The sequence below is a fragment of the Silurus aristotelis genome (genome assembly GCF_946808225.1).
Source record: "Silurus aristotelis genome assembly, chromosome: 13".
NCBI classification, from domain to species: domain Eukaryota; kingdom Metazoa; phylum Chordata; class Actinopteri; order Siluriformes; family Siluridae; genus Silurus; species Silurus aristotelis.
Genome location: NC_139586.1, coordinates 4996575 through 5016932, shown reverse-complemented (window position 1 = coordinate 5016932; position 20358 = coordinate 4996575). Strand labels below are relative to the sequence as shown.

Below are 20358 nucleotides of genomic sequence, written 5' to 3'. Positions count from 1 at the left end.
AACATCTGTTCAGCTTTTTCATGAACCATTTCAGCTTTTTTGTTTTCTTTTCCATAGAATTTCCCTAAAATCACACCATTTGCCCTCAATTCAGATGTCTAGAAAAACTGTAATGCACTGAAAAAATGCAAAACGCAAAAAAAATCATTTTATAAGGTTAATATTGATGCTTCTGCTAGAGATGATGTATGCTGTGGCTGCAGCGAAAGGAGACTTGTTGATTTATTCTTACTATATGAGATTCTGTCTGTGATGCAGGGTTTTGTTATACGGTGGTCACCCACGAATTTTGGACACACCCCCGAGCCCCTATGGTACCTTAATGAATTAATCTGAACATTGTCACTTTATAAACATAATAGTGTACAGTATTTGACCAAACATCAAATCAGTTTCTGAACATTTGGTTCCACTGCGGATTCCTGTGAATTTTAATATAATCCGCAATGTGCTGTTAATCAGGTTTCAAATGAGAACCTGCAAATTTTCTGAGCCCTGAGTTCCGAACTGTGAATTATCAGGGGTTGACTGTACTGCGTTTTTGTATAATGTTGCTGGTTTATATAGCTGTGGTGTAATGATTGTATTAAGAGGTGGACTGACTCTGGTAAGACACCACTGAAGGCGTAGGTGTGAAATGCATGGCCTGCCACTGACATATGGTATTGTAATCTTACTGTAGAAAAAGAAAACTTAAAAAAAATTTTTTATATAAAAATTCATATTATCTTGAGCATACTGTCTAGAAATAGACAAGCAAACTATATTTGTAGAATTCATCACCTATAGACTGGTATACAGGGTACAGCGCATACTGAAATGAGTCAGTTGAAACAGAGTAGATAAAAATAGTAGGGCTGCATAAACAAATCACACACAAGAACCCAAAGAAAATACAATAAAAATGCATGAAACTCTATGAAACTTCTAAATGGCATAATGGGGAAAAAAAATAAGAGTACAACTGGGGTCAGTGGTGTCTTGGATTGTAAGCTGCCACGATGATGAAGCTCAACGGTTGTTTCGTAGAAAAAAAAAAAGAAAAATGTTTATGGCATTTTAGTCTCAGATTCTTCCTCTCAGCTGCCAGGGCTGGCAATGTGCTGCCATTTACTGGAAGGGTCGATGTTTTGTGCAAGTCGAGATTCTGCTCACCTCCAAAGAGTGATTACTGAGTGACCAGAGCTTTCCAAGCAGCTTGAACCAGTTCATTGACTCAGAATAGGGGGAATGTATGCCTATAAGTTTGTTTCTTAAAAGTTTATCTCTAATAAGTGATCCAAGGGTGACTATGCCATGGAAGAGCTCTCTGAGGTGGGATGAGGAAGAAACCTGGCAAGGAACCAGTCCTCATCCTCTACACTGAATGTTTGTTGATTATTGACAGTTCCATCACTGCTGAGGTTTACAGTTCAGTTCTTCTGATCTCACGCATTACCAAGGCTCTAGATACTTTTGTGTTTCCCAGCAGTTTCTGAAATACTCAGACCAACCCACCTGGTACCAACATCCCTGCCACAGAGATCAGACTTCCCTATTCGGTGAACTTTTTGTAAAGCTCACAACCTGTAAACCAGCCTGTCTGACATGTCATGCTTCGGTCCAAATCACCCAGAACACATTGGAATCCTGCAGGAATTTTTAAGTGTATAGATATTCATAATAAAGTGCCCTGTGTGTGTGTGTGTGTTTGTTTTTATATTCAGTCATATAAATGCATGTTTGAAGTTTGAAGTTCTGCCACAACATTTACTCAGAACTAAACCTTTTTGTACCATAAATACATATTTAAATGAATATAACTCAATTTTGAAATAAAACATCAAGGATAACCACAAGAATATTTATATATGGAAATAATTGTATTTATTTTTCCGCAGTGTTAATAACAATCAGAAGACACTGTAAAAACTGCTTTTACAATTTAACTGCTAAGAAAAGCTACCAAAAAAAAGGTCATTTTTAATTTTTTTTTTTACAGATAAAGGTATTTCGATCAACAAAATGACAGTCACAAGAAAGATTTGGCAAAAAAAATAAAATAAATCTCAAGAAAGGTTTTATACTAAAAATTATTTTGTTAAATTCAATTCGCTAATCAGGTCAAAACACTTTGTGGTAAAAAGGTTTCATAAAATTTCAAAACACTTATGAGTCAAATGAAATCCTTAAAAGTGCAACATGAATTCGAGAACCAGAGACTGTACACAGCTGTGATTGAAGAGAATCAGGGACAATCGTTGAAGGCAGCAGCGCAGAAACAGAAAAATGATACACGTGACGACACCAAGGTGCAGTAAACAAAGCAACATGAAAAATAAATACGGGTTCCGTTTGACTCGCCTTCTTTCAAGAAAATGAAAAACGGACATTATACTACACGAGCACTAATGTACTGTATCGGTAGCACGGGATTAGGACGGTGGCCACTCGTTATAAATATACACACACCGTCCATTTAATAGTGCACCTGCTCATTCATGCAGTTATCCATTCAGTTGATCATGGAGCAGCAGCACAATGCACCAAAATCATGCAGAACTTCATCAGAATGTAGAAAACGTGTGATCTCTATGATTTATATATATATATATGATTTACACAACAATCTCTAGAACTGATGCAAAAACCAAAGAAACCCATCATGTGGCTGGGAGTGTCTGCAGGCTGAAACCTCTTGTAGATTAACAAGACCACAGGAGAATGACCAGACTGGTCTTGTGCCCATGTGGTGCTGTTTTGTGCATGTTGCTACCACGGATGCTTTTCGGTCATAAAGAGATGATACCAGTTTCTTGGGGGCTCAAACCAATCTGGCCATTTTCTTCTCGTCAATAAAGCGTCTTATTTTTAACTGTTTTGTGGGACAGACTGTTGTGTGAAAATCCCAGCTCATGAACTTCAGAAACGCTCAAAATCCCCCCGACACCAACAACCAACAACCAAGCTGCAGTCACCAAAATCACACGTGTTCCTAATTCTGGCGTCTGCCCAATACCCAAAGGTCTCGACTATGTTTTATTAGACTGCTGCCACGTGATTGGCTGAGAGCAGGTGTACCCATTAAAGTGGAGGCTGCATGTATAGCATTCATTTGGCATGGACCTGCTAAACCATGCATTTCTTGCAAATGTAATGCAGCAGCACATGGCATCTGAAAGCAATTGGAACGAGCAAAACCTTTTCTCTTAATTATACATAAACCTTGAATACCTGCAATTGGGCAGCTTTCTGATTTATAGGGTAGAGTGAAATGGGCGGCTCCTCCTACCACCCTATTTCTCTCTCTCTCTCTCTCTCTCTCTCTCCCCCACACATACACACACAGGCGCTTCAACATTCCTGTTTGTAGTTGATGTGGGACAGAGATTGGCCTAAAAATTTGCCATTTGTCGAAGCATTTATTTTTTTTCCCCCCCGAGTATCTGTTCTGTCCACAAATAGACGTCTGTATAATGAATTTGAAGCTTATATGACTGACTATATTAGAAAATATATCATGGTTTTATATATATATATATATATATATATATATATATATATATATAAAATATAAAATTTGGGACAATTTATTTCAGCCAATCCACCTACTTGCATATTTTTGGGAGGTGGAAGGAACCCAGAGGAACCCATGTGAACAGAGGGAGAACATGAGCACTGAAATTCAGCACAGAAAGGAACCCAAGCTCGGGGGCTAAACTGGGGACCTCTGAAGCTGTGAAACAGTGAAAACACATTTGCAGACATACAGGCAGTGACGACTACTTTCAGAGGTAATACTCAGGACGCGTTCTCAATTCATTACGGGTTCCTTTACTAGGATTCTGAACAACAACTTCATCTGCAAGTGAACTTTCAGACTGTACAGGGAGAACCCCCATAAAAAAAGACCCGATTCGCTCCTGCTTGTATACAACACGATGCATTCTGAAATACTGAGCTTTACTGGCATCTTAACACCATGATTTTTGCACTTGGCTACAGACTACACATGATGACGCGATCACAAAATAATGAAAGACAGAAGCTTTAGAAGAGGTTTTTGCTCAGTGATCTCGTTTTACCCTGTAACCTGTTTTTTCTTCTTCTTCTCTACTGCAGCAGCACAGGACCGGTTGAAAAGCTTGAACATCTCCAGCTAGGAAACAAATTCAAGGAAGATTCTTGTTTGAAGAAATGCTCCCTTCTCCTCACATGGAAACAATGAAGACTGTAAACTGAACTTATCCCAGGATCTGCTATTTTTCATGATATAAAGAAAAGCCGAATGCTAGTGGTGGCCGTTTATACACTGCATTTTGATTCCTAATTTACAAAAGCGCTTCAGGTTTTGCGTAAATAGAATAATAAGCCTTAAAAATATACAATTTCAATAAAATAACTTAATGAGAGCAAAAGGTTCTGCTCACAGCATCATCATCCCACACACGTGCATCTAATTCATTAAAAGTCGGGTTAAAAACACGATTTCTTTCACATCGTCTCCAACCAGTCGACAGGCAACAGGGACAAATCACCAATGAATAAAAAAAAGGGTGACTAGTATAATAATGGATAAAATGTGGATATGTTTAGTCGAAATTTGGTGTGTAAATCCTGTTTGATGTGTAGAAAATTCCTCGGGACAATTTACACGAGAACATCCACAAACATGAAAGGAAAATGTCTGGTTTAGCTTTTCTCAAAATCCTAATGAATTCTACAAATGGAAATCGGTAATATCAAGTTTCTTCCATCTAAGTTATGAACGTCCAGTGTGCACAGTGTGTCGATCTGCTCCAGGTACAAAACTCTGTAGAAGGAAAATACTGTAGAAATTATCTTAAATCTGGCTGCTGTATTAATCCATGCGTTCTTCTTTTAAAAAAACTAAAGAAAAAGCGCCCCCTGTTTAAGCAATACAGTGTTAATGAAGGGCAATTTCTGCTTATTAATGTTAAAAGTCATGCCGTATTGCATTACATACGCTGAACGCAGTTGGTGAAGACGCCTTGTACTGCGAAGACCCCCCCCCATTATTATACAGTTATTGAGCTGAATGTTTTAGCTTGTATTATGTTGTATTTTGTTTCCAAGGTCTTAATAGTCTTTTTTATATTATTTGTCTGTTTTTTACATGTGACAATTATTTAAAAGGTGTGTTTTGTTTTTCACTAAGATGGAGGCAGCAGATCACACAGAGAATACATCATGTCTGTGATAACAGAAATTCCTTTCGACATTCTAATTGTTCCTCATTTGGCATTTACGAGATGTGCTTTTACCAGACAAATGGCGCATGTTTCACAGAAGCAGGACTGGACAAGCACGCGTACGTAACCACCACAAAATCCTCCTCTCCTGGTGCACGTTTGAGACGTTACACACACTGTATCGCGGTTGGTTTTGGGGTGTCTTGAGAAATGATTACGTTTACACATGAATTCTCTGCCTGTAATTGCAGCTCGAACGCTCCCGCTCAATTCGAGCACTTTTTCCCCCCTACACATGCACTGGTGGGTTTTTGCATGCCTGCCCATTTAGCATAGCACTAGCACAAATAAAATAAAGGTCACAGTCATTTCTGTCTTTCCTTTGCACGGTATTCATGTCTTCAAGCAGCAGTGTAAGCAACATTCTGAAGGTTAACACCTGTTCCAGATCCTCTTTTTCCTCATCCGTTTAGGTTTGTTCACATCTTGTTCACGAGCACGACTCCGTCGACCGATTCAGCTCCACTTTCTCACCTTTTTCTACTGCACCTAAAAGAGTCAGAGTTATTATCATTAAACTTTTTTTCTCTCAGAATCAATTAAACCTATACAGGTATATATAAACCTATATATAATACAATGGTTGCTGAAATGTGAGGGGTGTACTCACTTTCGTGGGGGACTGTATGTACATAATCTTTTTTTGAATTCCTTATATAATTCAATATAATTCATATTTCTATTTTAGTTGTGAAAGTGTTTGTGCCTCACCTGTTAGATATTTCTCTTTAGCCCGAGCTCGCTCGTCAGCATCGAAATACCACACAGTTATGGCATACCTGTACAGAAAAGTGACCATTTCAGCCTGTTCATATAGAACTAAAGTTATATTGTTTACTACAGTGGATCTCAATCTCTGGTCTATGGACCCCTTGCGGTCTGCAGCATAATCACAGGAGGTCTGTTGGAACGTTTAGTAGGTGGAATTTTCCTTAAATATTTAGGCCAGAACCCAACGCTTCTCACAGAACACTGCCCTGAGCATCACGGGTAAGCGACACACACTAACTGGAGGTGCATTCGGTGGGGTCAGGATGGGCACTTTGTGGGGTCTGCAGCTATGCAGCAAACTGTGTGTTCTAGCAATCACATCTTGTCAAATTAGCTTTAGCTCCAATACATCAACTTTAAGAACTGAGCGACTTAATAATAACGTGAGAAAAAAATCCCACCCCCTGACAGGTGCCCTTGAAATGAAAAGTTATTCACGTCATCTCAGTGTTTTTAACCTGATCGGTGTAAATAATAGATTACAATCATATATAATATTTGTACATGTATAAAGGCTCTGTGAACAGTCTAAATAGGGGTCCAGGCTGCAACAATGATGAGAAACACTGTTTTTTCTACATATAATGTTAGAATAGTACAAGTATGATACATAATCTACAGCAAGTGCCATACTAGCAGTTGCCATGGTAACTGACCGAGTGGCGTATGAAGGCTGGACCTCATGTGGGTTCCGTCTATCTGACCAAAAAAACAGCAGTCTGTCAAATAGGGGTTGAATGTCAGCAAACTGGGCTTTGCCATCTGGAAAGATCCGTAAGATACCACCGTGCTCCTGGAAGGAAAGATCATTTGCAGGGGATTAGGCAGTGGCAAAAAGTTAAAATATAAATAAATGAAGAAAAAACAACTGAGAAATAGCTGAAAAACTTTGTTGAAGTCACTGCAAAATATACGTCACTTACAAACATACATAAAAAAAAAAAAAAAAGAAAGAAAAGAAAATATTGAAATCAGTGCTTTCAGCTCAACAGTCAACCAGCTCTGTACAATTTCCTGAATACACAAGAACACAAAACACAGCCATCAACTTGGGTGGTTAAGGCATTGGACTTTAGATCGGAAGGCCGGAAGATTGCTGGGCCCTTAAGCAAGGCCCTTAACCCTCCCCAGCTCAGCTGTAAGTCACTCTGGAAATGGGCATCTACCAAATGCCCTAAATGTAAATTGTAAATGAACTTCCAAAAGCTTCCAATATAAAAGGCTTAAATTCAGTCTCCCAATTCACTTAACATGAGGAACAAAAGCTTCAACTTCATTACAAGTAAAAGCAGAAAAGCTGTCAAAAAAAACTGTCAAATGTCTAGAAATATGTAAAGTACAGGACATAAAAGTACCAAACCCTGGAATACGACTTAACAGTGTTCACTGCTTACAGGCTCCAATTTTAATCAGGACATACTTTGTGTTAATTCATTAAAAATAGCCAGTGTGCAGCTTATATACAGTGAGGAAAATAAGTATTTGAACACCCTGCTATTTTGCAAGTTCTCACGCTTAAAAATCATCAAGGGGTCTGAAATTGTCATCGTAGGTGCATGTCCACTGTGAGAGACATAATCTAAAAAAAATAATCCAGAAATCACAATATATGATTTTTAAACTATTTATTTGTATGATACAGCTGCAAATAAGTATTTGAACACCTGTCTATCAGCTAGAATTCTGACCCTCAAAGACCTGTTAGTCTGCCTTTAAAATGTCCACCTCCACTACATTTATTATCCTAAATTAGATGCACCTGTTTGAGGTCGTTAGCTGCATAAAGACACCTGTCCACCCCATACAATCAGTAAGAATCCAACTACTAACATGGCCAAGACCAAAGAGCTGTCCAAAGACACTGGAGACAAAATTGTACACCTCCACAAGGCTGGAAAGGGCTACGGGGAAATTGCCAATCAGCTTGGTGAAAAAAGGTCCACTGTTGGAGCAATCATTAGAAAATGGAAGAAGCTAAACATGACTGTCAATCTCCCTCGGACTGGGGCTCCATGCAAGATCTCACCTCATGGGGTCTCAATGATCCTAAGGAAGGTGAGAAATCAGCCCAGAACTACACGGAAGGATCTGGTCAATGACCTGAAAAGAGCTGGGACCACCGTTTCCAAGGTTACTGTTGGTAATACACTAAGACGTCATGGTTTGAAATCATGCATGGCACGGAAGGTTCCCCTGCTTAAACCAGCACATGTCCAGGCACGTCTTAAGTTTGCCAATGACCATTTGGATGATCCAGAGGAGTCATGGGAGAAAGTCATGTGGTCAGATGAGACCAAAATAGAACTTTTGGTTTATAATTCCACTAAACGTGTTTGGAGGAAGAAGAATGATGAGTACCATCCCAAGAACACCATCCCTACTGTGAAGCATGGGGGTGGTAGCATCATGCTTTGGGGGTGTTTTTCTGCCCATGGGACAGGGCGACTGCACTGTATTAAGGAGAGGATGACCGGGGCCATGTATTGCGGAATTTTGGGGAACGACCTCCTTCCCTCAGTTAGAGCATTGAAGATGGGTCGAGGCTGGGTCTTCCAACATGACAATGACCTGAAGCACACAGCCAGGATAACCAAGGAGTGGTTCTGTAAGAAGCATATCAAGGTTCTGGTGTGGCCTAGCCAGTCTCCAGATCTAAACCCAATAGAGAATCTTTGGAGGGAGCTCAAACTCCGTATTTCTCAGTGACAGGCCAGAAACCTGAATGATCTAGAGAAGATCTGTGTGGAGGAGTGGGCCAAAATCCCTCCTGCATTGTGTGCAAACCTGGTGAAAAACTACAGGAAACATTTGACCTCTGTAATTGTAAACAAAGGCTACTGTACCAAATATGAACATTGACTTTCTCAGGTGTTCAAATACTTATTTGCAGCTGTATCATACATATAAATAGTTAAAAAATCATATATTGTGATTTCTGGATTTTTTTTTTTAGATTATGTCTCTCACAGTGGACATGCACCTACGAGGACAATTTCAGACCCCTCCATGATTTCTAAGTGGGAGAACTTGCAAAATAGCAGGGTGTTCAAATACTTATATTCCTCACTGTATATCAGTACAGATTTACTGTCCTCTCAAAAGAACTCAACATACAGCCATGGCTGTCTAAATAACTGGCAACAAAAGTGAGTACACCCGAAATGAACATGTCACAACTGTGTCCAAAGTGCCAGTATTTCATGTGAGCATTATTGTTATCCAGCACTGCCTTAATCCTCCTGGGCCTGGAATTTACCACAGCTGCACAGGTTGTTGCTGGAATCCTCTTCCACTCCTCCATAATGACATCACGGAGCTGCTGGATGTTAGACAGATTAGACTTCCTTCTGGGATGAAGGCCATGGAAACCTACTTGTTGCAGCGTATGGTCTGAGCACTGACATGCGGACCTTGCGCTTCTGCAACTTCTAAAGCAATGCTGCAGCACTCATAAATCAGTTTTTGAAGCCAACTTGCGAGGCCTGTTCCGAGTGGAACCCGTCTTTACCATGAGGTGCCATGTTGAACATCCAGTGGTCTGTATGAGAGAATTGTACTCAAAGCACCAAATTTTACTGCTCTAATACAAGGTACACATGTGTTGTATAGTGCTGTCAAGCAGACATGTGCACGGTTACACCACATACAGCTGTTATCACTTAGGGTGTACTCACTTTTGTTGCCCGTTATTTAGAAGTAATGGCTGTATGTTGAGTTATTTTCAGAGGACAGTAAATCTGTACTGATAAACAAGCTGTACATAGAATACTCAAATATATCCAAGTTTTATTTTTAGAGTTTTAGAATAGATGCTAAAATAGTTGCTGTAATTTGAGGGGTGTACTTACTTTTGTGAGATAATGTATGTATTTCTTTTTTTTATTTTAGATGTTGATTTCCGAAATAATATTTAATTACCATAATTTTTTTATCCAATTTTAAAACAAAGAAATTAAGAAAAATTTAACCAGATACTCCAAAGGTTGCCAACCTTAATGCCATATTATGCCCATCATACGAACCCAATTCCAAGTTGGAAACCCCATATTTTATTCACAATAAATATAGAAAACATAAAATGTTTAAACTGAAGAAATGTACCTCAAAATAAGGTAATTATTATTAATTATGTCATATTGATGACCGCAACATGTCTTTAAAAAGTTGGGACATGAACAACAAAAGGCTGGAAATGTAAGTAAATACAAGAAACAGCTGCAGGAAACTTTTCCAACTCATTGTGTTATTTGCCAACAGCTCAGTAATAAGACATGGTTTTAAAGAAATGTCTCTCAGAAGAAAAGATGGGTTTGCAATTGTTGAACAATTTCAGAATAATGTTCCTCAACTCAAGGCCCTTAACCCTCTATGCTCCGGGGGTCCCTTACGAGGGAAATATCAAGGTCCGTGACGTCGGAGTGACGTGGGGCCGCCTTCCCGTGGGCTCACCACCTGCAGGAGGGACCGTAAGGGACGGTGCTGTGAGGATTGGGCAGCAGTCGAAGGCGGGGGCCTGCTTAGACTGCTGCCCCCGCGACCCGAATTACGGATAAGCGGAAGAAAATGAATGAATGAATGAATGAATGTTCCTCAACAGAACATTGTGAAGACTTTGACTATTCCATCATCTACTGCACATAACATCGTTGAAAGATTCTGAGAATCTGGAGAAATCTTTGCGCACAAGCGACACGTGGATGCCTGTGATCTGCGGGCACTGCGTTAAAAACAGTAATGATTCTGTAATAGAAATCACTGGGAAAACAAACACCTTTAGGAATCAATGTCTGTGAACACAGTTTGCCATGTCATGTACAAATGCAGGTCATCATTTTTGGCATTTGGCAGATGCTCTTATCCAAAGCACTTGAGGGTTAAGGGCCTTGCTCAAAGACCCAGCTGTGGTGGATCGATGGTGCTGGGATTTAAATTCGACCTTCCGATCTTCCGACCTAAAACACTGAACTGCATAAGCCACTGAAGTGGATAAGTAGATAAGTGGGGAAGCTCCATCATGCAAAGAAGAAGCCATATGTGAACATGATTCAGAAAAGCTGCCATGTTCTCTTAGATAAAACTTGAAATTCAAAATTCATAAACAATGGACTTTTTGGAAATTATGTATTATATACAAATGGGACAACATTACTCTCCCAAACCTCTATCAGCTGGTCCCCTCAGTTTCCAGATGTATGTTGGATGCTACACAGTGTTTAACATGGTCTTGTCCCAACTTTGCGATGCGTGCAAAAAATATTGCCCACAAATGATAATATTTCCTCTGTTTAAATATTTGCAAAGTTTTATTGTAAATAAAATACATTTTTGAGACTTGCGAATTATTGCATTCATTTTTTTATTTACATTTTACACAGTGCCCCAATTCTTTTGGAACTGAGGTTGTACATTTGACATCATGTAAATCTGAATTAATGGAAACACTATACCTTAATGCCGATATTTATTAGGGATTTGTTTTGACTAGTGATTTTACATACCTTGGCGTTCCAGTCTTTATTAAGGTAATAAATGCATGTAACACATCTCCCATCACCATTAGGGTTGTCCACATGCCGCACGTATCCAGTGCCCTGGCCGGGGTAACAAGCTACCATTGCCTGTAAAAAAAAAAAAAAAAAAAAAAAAACACAAAATACTTAGAAAGGTCACATTTTGAACATTTGACAGATTTCTGTGTTTTCAGATCATTTTTAAACAATTTAATAGAACACAAAAAATACTGAATAAACAACATTTTAACTGTTAATCATTAAGGTCAACACTAAAAGGCTTGGTGTGAAAAATCCATTGCTCCCTTAGTTCTTCAATCAACCAATTTAGCATCTCTGATAATTGAGTTTAATAAGACTAGTCATTGTAGACGTCATTACTGCAAACAGTGCTGAAAAAAAATCAATCATCATTCTTGTGATCATCAGTAGTGTTTCAACACACACACACTATGCTGAGAACAAATAAACTTCTGGAAGAACAAAAAACTCCTTGAGGAAGACACAAACAAGAACAACAGGACCCATAAAAGCCCTTTTTTATGACGGACAATGTTTAAAACCCATCTGGCAGGTCAAATGGGGGACACACTAGTTTCTGCAAGGGGCCTGTGGGTGTGGCGCTTTTAAACACTGAAATGTAGGTCGCTGCAAAGCAAATCTGTTCGGCCATTTCGTTCCGGGAATCTCCGAGTTGCGCTCTTGTCTCTCAGCTGTTGCATAGAGGAGTCGTTGTCTCCAGACTTGGGTGATATTTAAAAAAGCGATAAAATTGCCGGCCAGGTCTGGGAAGACCACCAGCATTGCAACATGTGCATCATGAATAGCTGAGGTGCAGCTGCCAGTTTAACCCCTCCTTTATAGCACCCAATAAACTCCCTCTACTGTTGGTGTGAATGCTGTGACTACAGGTGTTACAGTCTGCATTAGGTGCTATGGTTTGCATGTTAAGAATCACAATCTATGTGACTGTAACTGAGCATGTAACCCTGTCACTGCTAAACCAATATAATACATATTTCATATGTATGTAATACATAAAATATATCTTATATTAGCTCCTTATCTTATAGATGTTCTTTATAGCTCTGACTAATGCATAGATTTTACTTTTACAGCAGTAATAAGCAGACAGCGATGGGACGCTCCTCCCAGGTCCTTAGAAATACACACCTTTATTCTTTATATTGTATAAATGTCTGTCTTAATAAACTTAAAAGTTCCTGCTACCAGAACTCTGACTGTGTGGTTCTTCCCTTGTATCAGATCAAAGGCAGCAGCGACGGATCAGACTACGAGCCCTAGATCAGACTACGAGCCCTAGATTGTGACTGAACCTGAAGAACCTGACTGAAAAATTCTATCATGTTCAATATGTTCAAAATATATAATAAGTAAACCAAATCACCAAGTCAAAGCAAGTTCTTTAACAACGTATCTGTATTTGGAAAGTCCTTTTTTCCCCCCAGGTAAATTTTAATTCCCGAATAACTTGATGTCTCTGCGATATTTGCATATGGATGAAGCTTTGCTGAGAAAAATAATTTAATAGCAGCATGATTTAAAACTGGGGTCCCTCAACTTTTTTTTATGTGGTGAGGGCCACATAAATGTTCCTTTCATTAATAGGAGGTTGAGTTGGTCTGAAACTGAGACTGCCAGTATTATTGTGGAGATTTTATTAAGATTTTAAATGTATTTATTATGCCTCCTAATGCTAGATTACTTTATTATTTTGTTCTGCACTGCACAGACAAATGAGTGTTTCTTTTCGCGAGACATATCGCCTATTAAAAAAGCATTATTACTATCATAATGACATTTTTTAATATTCATTGCTATTGAAATCAAATCATTTATGTTTAGGTTATTTTGATTGTACCATTCTGTTGGTTGGTTGGTGGGTTACTCTGACAAATAATTAGGCAATGTGAAAAACTACGGGAAATTTTTGTTTGAACGCAAACCTTTATTTACATGTTAAGATTACGGCGCCGTTACGATATTGTTCCTGACTCAATACATGTTTACAGTCAAATCCAAAAACATTAATATAATTCTGACATAAAATTTAAAGATTTACTATTTTGCATTATACTCAAAAATAAACAAATCATGCGAACCAAAAAAAAAAAGGGACTAAACAAACATTTAGTAGCATTTTTCCCAATTGTTGTACAGCATCTTGATAAGCGATTAGAGCTATGAATAAATCATTAGCTACTGTAAAAGATTGTGTTATCAGGTAAAACATTAACAACTTCTTAGTCATGAAAAGAACTGCAAACCTGAAAACGAAAAAGAAAAGGGTATAAAGGATGCTCATGTACTGCCCCTGTATGAACATGTTATAACAAAGTACATGATTTTCTATACCTTTACAATATGTTATTAGATGAGAAAAATTGTGTCCATTACAAAGGGCAAGTTAGGGCCATGGATTCATGGGTTTGTGGTTTTGTTCTGTATTCAGTGATTGAGCTGAATTGCTTCTAGGTTGATTCTTCAATCTTTCCCATAAAGGTCATGCCATATTTACCATCAGAAGTAAAAAAAAGCAACAATTCAGATTTGCGTATGGTCAAATCATTTGCCCCTGCACTCCTGGGTGCATATAAATATTTAAACCACCATGTAACAACGTATGGTATTTCTACTGATAATGTAGTATTTGAACACATGGGGATGGCAAATGTCCTCCAAGGTTAGCCCCAGGCATGAAGTGCTCCGTGGCTGCTGTTCAGAGATGGACGAAAAAAAGGCCTTTATTTGAACACCAGCCAATTCAGTGACACGTAAGAGATTCTCTACTTGAACTTCCTTTGAGAATTTCAGCAAAATCTGGCCAGACCACAACTTTTTTTGTTGTTGCATTGCAGACTGGTCCAAGCTGACAAGAAGTCTATAATAATGAAAATAAGCAACAGGAGAAGACCACGTTTGTTCCACATGCTCATGGGCACATATACAGGTGCATCTCAATAAATTATCGTGGAAAAAGTCATTTATTTCAGTAATTCAACTCAAATTGTGAAACTCGTGTATTAGATAAATCCAATGCACACAGACTGAAGTAGTTTAAGTTCTTGGTTCTTTTAATTGTGATGATTTTGGCTCACATTGAACAAAAACCCAACAATTCACTCTCTCAAAAAATTTGAATATGGTGACATGCCAATCAGCTAATCAACTCAAAACACCTGCAAATGTTTCCTGAGCCTTCAGAATGGTCTCTCAGTTTGGTTCACTCGGCTACACAATCATGGGGAAGACTGCTGATCTGACGGTTGTCCAGAAGACAATCATTGACACTCTTCACAAGGAGGGAAGCGACAAACATTCATTGCCAAAAAATCTGCTGTTCAAAGTGCACTGTATTCAATCAAGCATGTTAACAGAAAGTTGAGTGGAAGGAAAAAGTGTGGAAGAAAAAGATGCACAACCAAATGAGAGAACTGCAGCCTTGAGAAGCTCGTCAAGCAAAATCGATTCAAGAGTTTGGGTGAAGTTCACAAGAAATGAACTGAGGCTGAGGTCAAGGCATTAAGAGCCATCACACGCAGACGTGTCAAGGAATTTGGCTACAGTTGTCGTATTCCTCGTTAACCCACTCCTGAACCACAGACAACGTCAGAGGGCTAAACCTGGGCTGGGCTAAAGAGAAGAAGAACTGGTCCAAAGTCCTCTTTTCAGATGAGAGCAAGTTTTCTATTTCATTTGGATCCAAGGTGATAGAGTCTGGAGGAAGGGTGGAGAAGCTCATAGCCCAAGTTGCTTGAAGTCCAGTGTTAAGTTTCCACAGTTTCCACATTTGTTGGTGCAAATTCTTCTGCTGGTGTTGGTCCACTGTGTTTTTTCAAAAACCAAAGTCACTGCACCCGTTTACCAGGACGTTTTAGAGCACTTCATGCTTCCTTCTGCTGACCAGCTTTTTAAAGATGCTGATTTAATTTTCCAGCAGGATTTGGCACCCGCCCACACTGCCAAAAGCACCAAAAGTTGGTTAAATGACCATGGTGTGCTTGACTGACCAGCAAACTCACCAGACCTGAACCCTATAGAGAATCTATGGCGTATTGTTAAGAGCTGGGCTTCCAAACCACCTCAGCAGTGCCACAGACTGATCACCTCCATGCCACAACGAGTTGAGGCAATAACTGAAGCAGAAGGAGCAGCTACTTAAACAGCTAGTTTTGAGTACATATACAGTAAATAAACATACTTTCCAGAACGCCAACAATTCACTATAAGTGTGTTTTATTAGTCTTAAGAAATATTCAATTTTTTGGAGAGAGTGAATTGTTGGGTTTTTGTTCAATGTGAGACAAATCATCAAAATAAAAAGAACCAAAGACTTAAACTACTTCAGTCTGTGTGCACTGAATTTATTTAATACACCAGTTTCACAATTTGAGTTGAATTACTAAAATAAATTAACTTTTCCATGACATTCAAACTTATAGAGATGCACATGTATGTATGTATGTATGTATGTATGTATGTATGTATGTATGTGTTATATATATAAAATCATTGAAACAAATTATTTATGTGGCAAATGCAATTTCGTGATAAACCAGGGGCATGAGATTCGAACTGCGGTAAAGTGGGGGATTACTGTGTATATGTATGTGTATATATATATATATATATATATATATTATATATATATATATATATATATATATATATATATATATATATATATATATATATATATATACACATACAGTGAGGAAAATAAGTATTTGAACACCCTGCTATTTTGCAAGTTCTCCCACTTAGAAATCATGTAGGGGTCTGAAATTGTCATCGTAGGTGCATGTCCACTGTGAGAGACATAATCTAAAAAAAAAAATCCAGAAATCACAATATATGATTTTTAAACTATTTATTTGTATGATACAGCTGCAAATAAGTATTTGAACACCTGTCTATCAGCTAGAATTCTGACCCTCAAAGACCTGTTAGTCTGCCTTTAAAATGTCCACCTCCACTACATTTATTATCCTAAATTAGATGCACCTGTTTGAGGTCGTTAGCTGCATAAAGACACCTGTCCACACCATACAATCAGTAAGAATCCAACTACTAACATGGCCAAGACCAAAGAGCTGTCCAAAGACACTAGAGACAAAATTGTACACCTCCACAAGGCTGGAAAGGGCTACGGGGAAATTGCCAAGCAGCTTGGTGAAAGAAGGTCCACTGTTGGAGCAATCATTAGAAAATGGAAGAAGCTAAACATGACTGTCAATCTCCCTCGGACTGGGGCTCCATGCAAGATCTCACCTCATAGGGTCTCAATAATCCTAAGGAAGGTGAGAAATCAGCCCAGAACTACACGGGAGGAGCTGGTCAATGACCTAAAAAAAGAGCTGGGACCACCGTTTCCAAGGTTACTGTTGGTAATACACTAAGACGTCATGGTTTGAAATCATGGATGGCACGGAAGGTTCCCCTGCTTAAACCAGCACATGTCCAGGCACGTCTTAAGTTTGCCAATGACTATTTGGATGATCCAGAGGAGTCATGGGAGAAAGTCATGTGGTCAGATGAGATCAAAATAGAACTTTTGGGTCATAATTCCACTAAACATGTTTAAAGGAAGAAGAACGATGAGTACCATCCCAAGAACACCATCCCTACTGTGAAGCATGGGGGTGGTAGCATCATGCTTTGGGGGTGTTTTTCTGCACATGGGACAGGGCGACTTCACTGTATTAAGGAGAGGATGACCGGGGCCATGTATTGTGAAATTTTGGGGAACAACCTCCTTCCCTCAGTTAGAGCATTGAAGATGGGTAAAAATTCAATTTGCCTCAAACACAAAGAGGCTAAATTAGAGTCTTGAAAGGGCATCGGGCACAAACCCAGGGTCTAGTGTCTACTGGTTGCAGACTCGGGCGGTCACTAAGTGCAAAGGGTTTTTATAAATAAACATTTCATTCATAATATTGTTAGCGGGTCTGAGTTCTTTTGGTTCCTTCAAAAGATGAGCATGAAAAGTGCTGAAATTATTTCACTATTTTAACGGAAATGAAAGTAAATACCCACAAAGTAAATTTCTGATATTTTGATATTTTATTATAATTTAAACAGTTTAATTTCCAATGAACTGGGGTGGAGAGTGAAAATAACTATCAGTGTCCAAATATTTAGGGACCTAGTTGTATATAAATAGACAGTTCCCCCCAAAATGATTGGAACAGTAAGTGTTTGAGATATTCAGCCTTGATGGGTTGTACAGTTTAAAGCATGGACCCTTTGTGTCAGACACCCAAGCGTTAGAGCTGAGCAAAAGTATTGGGACAGAGAGTGAATAATATTTTGCTGCATCGAGTTACCGGCGCGTGTCCCACTGACGTCGCAGAGCTGCTGCGGCATGATGCTTTTTTGGCTTTGATCCTCTAACCACTGACTATGAGGTAGGAAACCATCATCCAAAATCACCTCGGACCACACACACCCTGCCCGATGCATCTGAAGTGCCCTCTGACTGGCACTGCCAAGCAACAAGCACCAGGACAGTTTTCTCCCAGGATATTGACCCCTGAACACTTAAACAGACTCTGGTTATGGTTATGACATTCGCAGTATACAGGTGAAATATGCAAACGCACTCATCCAATGTGTGACTTTTTATTTTCTATTTATTACACAGCCCATAATGCAATGATTTCTATTTTAGATTTATGCCATTATCTGTATTCAGGGCGACTTGCATTTATCGCAAACATACTGAAACATACTCAAAAAGGGGGTAAAGGGCCGTTCTCAAGGGCCCAGGAATGGCAGCTTGGTGTGGCTGAGATATGAACTGAACTCACCACCTTCAGATCGATAGTGGATCACCTTAAACCACTAAGCTATCACCTACATTCCACTTATATGTATCCGTATATTGTTCTTGCACTTTATTCTGACTGTACCATGTGCATCTCTTTGGCGCTTTGTAGTATTTGTGATTCTGTGCACTTCTGTACTTGTGTGGGTGTGTGTGTGTGTGTGTGTGTGTGTGTGGGTGTGTGTGAACGCACTAAAGTAAAGTGCTGAATGGGATGAAACCTGTGAAAGCAACATTGGGTTACAATATAGAGTAATAATATGTATGTAGTGCTTTGTGGAGAAACTTACGTCTGTTACTTACTTTTGTCCTTCCATTAATCCTGTAGTTGCCCAGTTTTCCATTACAGTGTCGAACAATGTCGTCCATGCGGCTCATCAGGACAGCGATCTTCTCACACCCAGGCTCTTTTCCCTCGATCCAAGTAATCTTATCACCTCGGATGTCTTTGGTCGAATCACTTCTCTGGCTGACTAACTGTCCATCAGTGAACTCCCCAGAAGTGTAGAGAGCACGAACTTCTTCCAAAACACCGAGTCCAAGTTCATCACCCAGGAAGTTGTTTACAACACAAATGCCATGCTTGTTCATACAGGGACCTATATACTCCGTGGCCAGTTTCTGTTGAGGAGACATTGCTTGGCCATTGGAGAGATCATGTCCAACCTGTTGAGGATCACATCCGCTCTCGGGTTCAGACACAGGTTTGATCAGTGGTGTACTTCTGGGGTCCACACGTGCTTTGGCAAACCCAGCTGACTTTTCCGGGATGTTTTGCTGTTTCTGCAGCGGTTCCTGCTCCTTCTTGCTGTTATCTCTGCAGACTTGTGTGGACTCTGGCTGGGGAGGGCGGGGGATGTTCTCGGCCTGTTTGCAAACCTGCTTATGTTTCTTCCAGTCTTGCTTCTGGTGATCTTTGCTGCAGTAGAAAGAGCTGCGACACCGAGCGCACTTCATGAGGTTCTCCATTTTACCACAAAGCTCACAATACTGGCGATCCTGGTCTGGATCTGCTTCTGCTTCTGCTTCTGCTTCTGCTCCTACTCCTGCTGCTGCTGCTGCACCTTCTCTTGGTCGTCCTTCCATGACTCCACACCAGCTGCTGTCGTACTTCTGGATCGCTCGCGGTTTCCTTTTCTCTCTGCAGTGTCCAAGTTACAAACTCAACCCGGTATTAACGCTTCATCCGCACCGCAAGCTTTCATCCAAAACGCTCCGTTTTTTATCCCTTTTGCTCGTTTTAACGCCAGAAATCCGGGCGCTTCGAGTCCGCGGTGCGGAGACACATGGCGCCGCTGGCTGCTCCTCTATTTTCATACCTACACGTCCGCCAGAGCTTCGTGACGTAGTTGACTGAGGGCAGGGCGACGACCAAGTCTGACAAATGGCTTCATTAAACGACGGATCCTATGCGTGCAGCCGGTGACGTTATAATGCGTCCTGGAGCTTCAAATTGTGTGTCCGTGACACAGGACACCTTCAGCTCCAGTTCTTTGTTCAAACTCTTTTTTTTTCTTCTCAAGTCTCATGTAATGACGTCACCGATGATGACCAGTTTGGGTTTAAAATGAAATAGTACAGACAGAAAATGGTCTGTACATCGCCAAAAGTATGTTGACACCCATCCTAGTCAGTGTGTCCCAGTCGTCTCAGTGAAACCCATGTGCAGAAACTCACTCTAACCCCTAAACCTAACCCTAACCCCAAACTTAACCCCTAACCCTAACCCCAAACTTAACCCCTAACCCCAAACTTAACCCTTAACCCCTAACCCCAAACGTAAACCCTAACCCTAACCCCAAAATTAACCCCTAACCCCAAACTTAACCCCTAAACCTAACCCCAAACTTAACCCCTAACCCCAAACTTAACCCCTAACCCCAAACGTAAACCCTAACCCTAACCCCAAAATTAACCCCTAACCCCAAACTTAACCCCTAACCCCAAACGTAACCCCTAAACCTAACCCAAAACTTAA

General features: G+C 39.8%; 1 protein-coding gene across 1 annotated transcript; it reads right to left on the bottom strand.

The window, feature by feature from the left end:
• Window positions 1-1849: 1849 nt before the first annotated feature.
• LOC310735435 (prolyl hydroxylase EGLN3-like) lies at window positions 1850-19909 on the bottom strand. The gene is made up of 5 exons (XM_083558196.1): window positions 18684-19909; window positions 11522-11641; window positions 6680-6816; window positions 5964-6031; window positions 1850-5741 (listed from the first exon to the last, which is right to left on the bottom strand). The coding sequence occupies exons 1-5, from the start codon at window positions 19464-19466 to the stop codon at window positions 5683-5685; spliced, it is 1167 nt and encodes a 388-aa protein (XP_083414322.1). The 5' UTR covers window positions 19467-19909; the 3' UTR covers window positions 1850-5682.
• Between the last annotated feature and the right edge of the window lie 449 nt (window positions 19910-20358).

Bases quoted from the DNA above. Each gene is read 5' to 3' on its own strand.
- LOC310735435 (XM_083558196.1), bottom strand. From the start codon at position 19,466: ATGGAAGGACGACCAAGAGAAGGTGCAGCAGCAGCAGCAGGAGTAGGA. The intron at 11,642-18,683 runs GTAAGTAACAGA...TTTTTTTTACAG, and splicing joins GGATTAATGGAAGGACAAAA to GCAATGGTAGCTTGTTACCC. The intron at 6,032-6,679 runs GTCAGTTACCAT...TTTTCTGTACAG, and splicing joins CAGCCTTCATACGCCACTCG to GTATGCCATAACTGTGTGGT.